The 4,365-nt window shown below is 33.4% G+C and overlaps 1 protein-coding gene across 1 annotated transcript; it reads right to left on the bottom strand.

Moving 5' to 3' along the window:
• Positions 1-2,032: 2,032 nt before the first annotated feature.
• Positions 2,033-3,577, bottom strand: LOC145061609 (uncharacterized). Its single transcript, XM_079009174.1, has 3 exons — positions 2,958-3,577; positions 2,786-2,871; positions 2,033-2,433 (listed from the first exon to the last, which is right to left on the bottom strand). The coding sequence occupies exons 1-3, from the start codon at positions 3,307-3,309 to the stop codon at positions 2,149-2,151; spliced, it is 723 nt and encodes a 240-aa protein (XP_078865300.1). The 5' UTR covers positions 3,310-3,577; the 3' UTR covers positions 2,033-2,148.
• Between the last annotated feature and the right edge of the window lie 788 nt (positions 3,578-4,365).

The following is a 4,365-nucleotide window of genomic DNA, read 5'->3' as shown; positions in this document are numbered from 1 at the left end:
TTACATAAGTAAGGAAATCTAAATCATTATTTCTTGCAATAAATGAGGAAAATAAATAATTGGTCTCATAAATTGAACTTTATTGCCATGTATGGCAGCAACCAGAAAACCAATCTGGAAAATATAGACCGTTGGTTTTTGTCCGTTAATGTGAGGGTAATTTGGTCTTTTTAGGTAGTAGAGACTGAATTTGTGACCACAGGTAAACCATATGGACCATTTATGTAATTTTGGCGGTGGTGGTGGTGGTGATGGCAGATGATGGGTGACTTTATGGTATTGGGTGGACATTTTCTAATAAATAAAACATTAATTTAAAATCAAAAAGAGAAATATAAATTAATTAAAAAAATCGGATTAGGAGTAAAAGAGTAATTTCGTTTTCCATCGTTGTCCTCAATGTGTTAAATCTGGTAAGGACCAATCGTGTAATTTTGTCTAATAATAATAATAATAATAATAATAATAATAATAATAATAATAATAATAATAATAATACCAACTAATAAAGTGACGATTAAAGGAAAACATAGGAACCTACAATGTCACAAATAACCAACAGAAGTAGAGGGACCAAAAAAGATAAAAATGAAGCAACTTTAAAATGACCCAAATATAATTGATGGACCATTTGTGCCAAAAAAAAATATTAATATGACAAAATACTAATAATATGTAATAAAAGACAAGGGTTATGAAAAATTCAAACGAAAGTGAAAGGGTTGTTTGTGAACAAAAGCATAAAGATGAAGGGTCAATATTGTAACATTAATTCAAACAATTTAATTCAAACAATAAAACCAAAATTGACAAAAAAAAAAAATGGCAAAATTGACAAAAAATGGACAGTTTACTATAAAATCTTTCATAAATTTAATATATATATATATATATATATATATATATATATATATATATATATATATATATATATATATATATATATATAATAGAATAATAATTAGGATTTATAAGTCAATGATTTTGTAATTTTAGAAACTATTTATGCACAGAGAATTTAAGATGGGGTACTTTTTCTTAGTAAACCAAACCCTAGGGACCTTTAATGTCAAATCTGGAAAAATTTGTTGAGTTCTCCCTCATTTGAACGCATACACGCGCATACACAGAAAAAAAAATTATTATTATTTTTTTTTATTGACCTTCAACTTCAAAAGAAAAACTAAATCCCACTTTCTCTCCATTTTCCCCAAATCATGCACTCTCTCTTGGTCGGCACAAATCTATCGAGTTGTGCCGTTCCAAACATATTTTGGGCCCAAGGCGAAAGAAAAAATGGGCCCTTAAAATACACAAATATCATCAAGTTTTTATTTTTTATTTTTTATAATAACTCAATAATTTAAAGAAAATTTCTTGTCTATCTTCTAAATATAACATTTTCCATAACAAAATTTGGGCCCTTTTAACATATGGGCCCTGAACAGTCGCCCCTATCGTCCACCCTCTGGGACGGGCCTGATGCCGAGGGCTCGGCCCGGTGTTCCCTGAGTTACCCGAGTTGGTTGCCGAGACCATACCGTCTAGCCTAAAGAGTTTAAAAGACAAAAAAATCCATGAAACACTCTGCTAAGTTCAAATTTGATGCACAAATTAGTGTATACTTAATTATTTCGTGAAACGATGCAATCTTAAACCATATTATGTTTTTGTAATAGCAGTTTGACAAAAAGAGTAAAAAATGTAGCTTTTTCTAGGAAAAATATGCATAACCTAAAGAGAATAGATGATAATTATGATTAAGGAATAAATATCAAACTTTGTTTCTAACGATGATACTATTTTTCCCAAAATGTTTGTCGGATTCGGGTTTGTATATAAAGATTATTACACAAGTCTCTTATATGGTGTTTCTTATAAACATGTGTTATCTTTCATGGTGTTTACATCTTGAAATTTTTACCCATAGGCATATAAGTATTTTTTCTTGATTTTCCATTACTTTGAGGTCGATCTTGTGGATCCAAATCCATATGGATTGTTGGAAATTTTAAAGAGGGGATGTATGGAATTCATTTGTAATATGATCTTCAGTTTCTTTGTTTCAATGAAAAGTTTACCATTCGGGTGTGAAATATGACCCGGAGGGGCTTACAAATGTACATATTGATACGAAACTGATATACATTAAGCCAAAAGCCAAAAGTTTTTGTGTCTCTTTGTTGTAATAAGATATCCCCCATGTCTCTTGTTCTTTCTCCTCACTGCAATCGTCATGCAATTTGCATTCTGGATGCAGTAATCCACTGCCCGGCTTTTGCTTCGCTTTCCTGCCCACATTGTTCGTATTCTCCACATCATTGACTGCTTTCGTTGCCCTAAAACCAACAAAGAGACGTGTTCTTGCTTTGCTGCTTCAACTATAGTTGGACCCTTTTCCTTCCCTTGTCTCACTTCTATCTCAACTTTCACCTATTTTTCACAAAAAAACAAGCTACTTTCACTTATTTGTATGTTATATCACTTTCCATTTTTTTATGTTACTAATTGTCTTATACCCACTTTGAAAATTTTACCCAGTTGTAACATATTTTCATTTTTTTTTCTTACTAAAACATTATTTTGAAAAATCTTTACAGTCATACTGATGTCTGATGGATATTTCAAATTACAATGGTAGAAAAGGAAAACATAAAAGTAGAATATATAATAAACAAGTAAACAACTAAATCAAAGTATGTTGCTATCTGTTTGAGTCAACCCAATTAGGCATATGTAAATTATAGACATACATATGATCAAGTTCATAAATCATTGGACTAACCTCTGGCCTCTTGATTTGAAGATTTTTCTTCATGGAGCAAAGATGTTCATAAACTCTTTGATTAACCTCCCCACTTGATTTACAGCCTGAAAACATTTTAAAAAAAAAAACCATGAAATACGACTTTTTTTACCCAAAAAAAACACAATCTTTAAAAAGGCTTAAATTTTACCTAGTTTTGAAGCAGAGGCGACGTGAAGGAGAATCACGGTGTCCTGATTTTGAACAGTATGAGTAAGCGCCCATTGAAGAGCACCTTTAGCTTCGATACTTGTATCAACCACCACCATCACCTTATTCCCACACCCATCATCGGTTTCCGTTTCTCCCTTCAACATCTCACGGCTGATGTCAAAATTCAGTTCACCGCTGCTGTTTTCACTGCCGGAAAACGCCACCGTCTTCACACCTTCATTCAATCGACCCAAACTGTAGGATTTCTTGTGGCGTGGCGATGGTGAACGAACTTGAACACGAGCCCTCATTGAATTGAACCCACCGATTTTGCTTTTCACCCTCATCATCTTCGGTACTGTTGAGACTGACGGACATTAAAAGTCCTTATATACCGATTCAAAGAGTTTAATTTCCTGTGTGTGTTTTCAATGGTGGGCCCTGTGTTTTCGAACGTGGACAGCATAAAGAGCTGGAAGGTTGTTTCTTGGTGATTTAATTATGCTCGTTGAATTTAAGGATATGATTCTTCCGTGGATGAAATCCAGATGTTGGTGATGTATTTAGCACTCAATTATGAGGGATTTGGGGATTTTAAGGCGATCTCAGGGACATATAGAATATGCTTGGTCAACTCTACATGCCACATACCTAAGTAGACGTGCAGAAGAGTATCCAGTGGTTCCTTGAACATGAAAGTACAAGGGTATATTTGTCATTTTCCTCGTGTAAAATTTATAACATGCTTATTATTGTTATTTATGTGTTACGGATGTTATTTTTAACAACTAAAAAAAAAATGAGCGAGAGAGTAGTTTATTTCTAAGATTCTTGTTTAAATATTCAATTACACTATGTTTTTTTATTTGAAAAGTCGAACTTTAAAATTTATCAAGATAAGGTCTCAACTTTAAATGATGAAGTTTGGACACTAAAGGAATGAAATTTTGGGGCTAAGAATATAACGATTAAGACTTAAAGAGTTAGTTTTGGGCCAGGAGCAAGTTGGGTTTAAGCTCTTTTGGGCTTTGATGGATCCGACTTTTCACGATGCAACAAAAGAGGTGTCACGGTGCAAAAGCTGGTGCAACCCAAGCCCATGAAATTAGGGCTTTATCCCCTATTTAAAGGTGTCACCACTGTGTTTTTGGTCATTTGGCAGTCTCTAACCTCTAAGATCGTTCCTTGCCCTAACCCTAGCCTCCATTGTTGAGTTTGAGCATTTTTCTTCCATTTTTGTGAAGCTTGAAGGTGGTAAAAGTGTTATTTGGTGCAAGAAGGTGTTGTTCAAGTTCAAGATCCAACAAGTTTTCTCATCGTTGGACCTTGGTGAACACAAAACTTTCACCTTTATATTTTTATCTCATAAATCTAAGTTTTGGATGACTTTGTGGTCATTTTGGCCC

This window comes from Lactuca serriola, chromosome 1 (genome assembly GCF_051521515.1).
Source record: "Lactuca serriola cultivar US96UC23 chromosome 1, Lser_US96UC23_V15, whole genome shotgun sequence".
NCBI classification, from domain to species: Eukaryota; Viridiplantae; Streptophyta; class Magnoliopsida; order Asterales; family Asteraceae; genus Lactuca; species Lactuca serriola.
The sequence above is the reverse complement of the archived record's forward strand: the minus strand, read 5'-3'. Positions and strand labels throughout refer to the sequence as shown.

Coding starts and splice junctions, on each gene's coding strand:
- LOC145061609 (XM_079009174.1), bottom strand. CDS start 3,309: ATGATGAGGGTGAAAAGCAAAATCGGTGGGTTCAATTCAATGAGGGCT. Junction 2,872..2,957: donor CGCCTCTGCTTCAAAACTAG/GTAAAATTTAAG, acceptor AAATGTTTTCAG/GCTGTAAATCAAGTGGGGAG. Junction 2,434..2,785: donor TTCAAATCAAGAGGCCAGAG/GTTAGTCCAATG, acceptor TGTGAAAAATAG/GTGAAAGTTGAGATAGAAGT.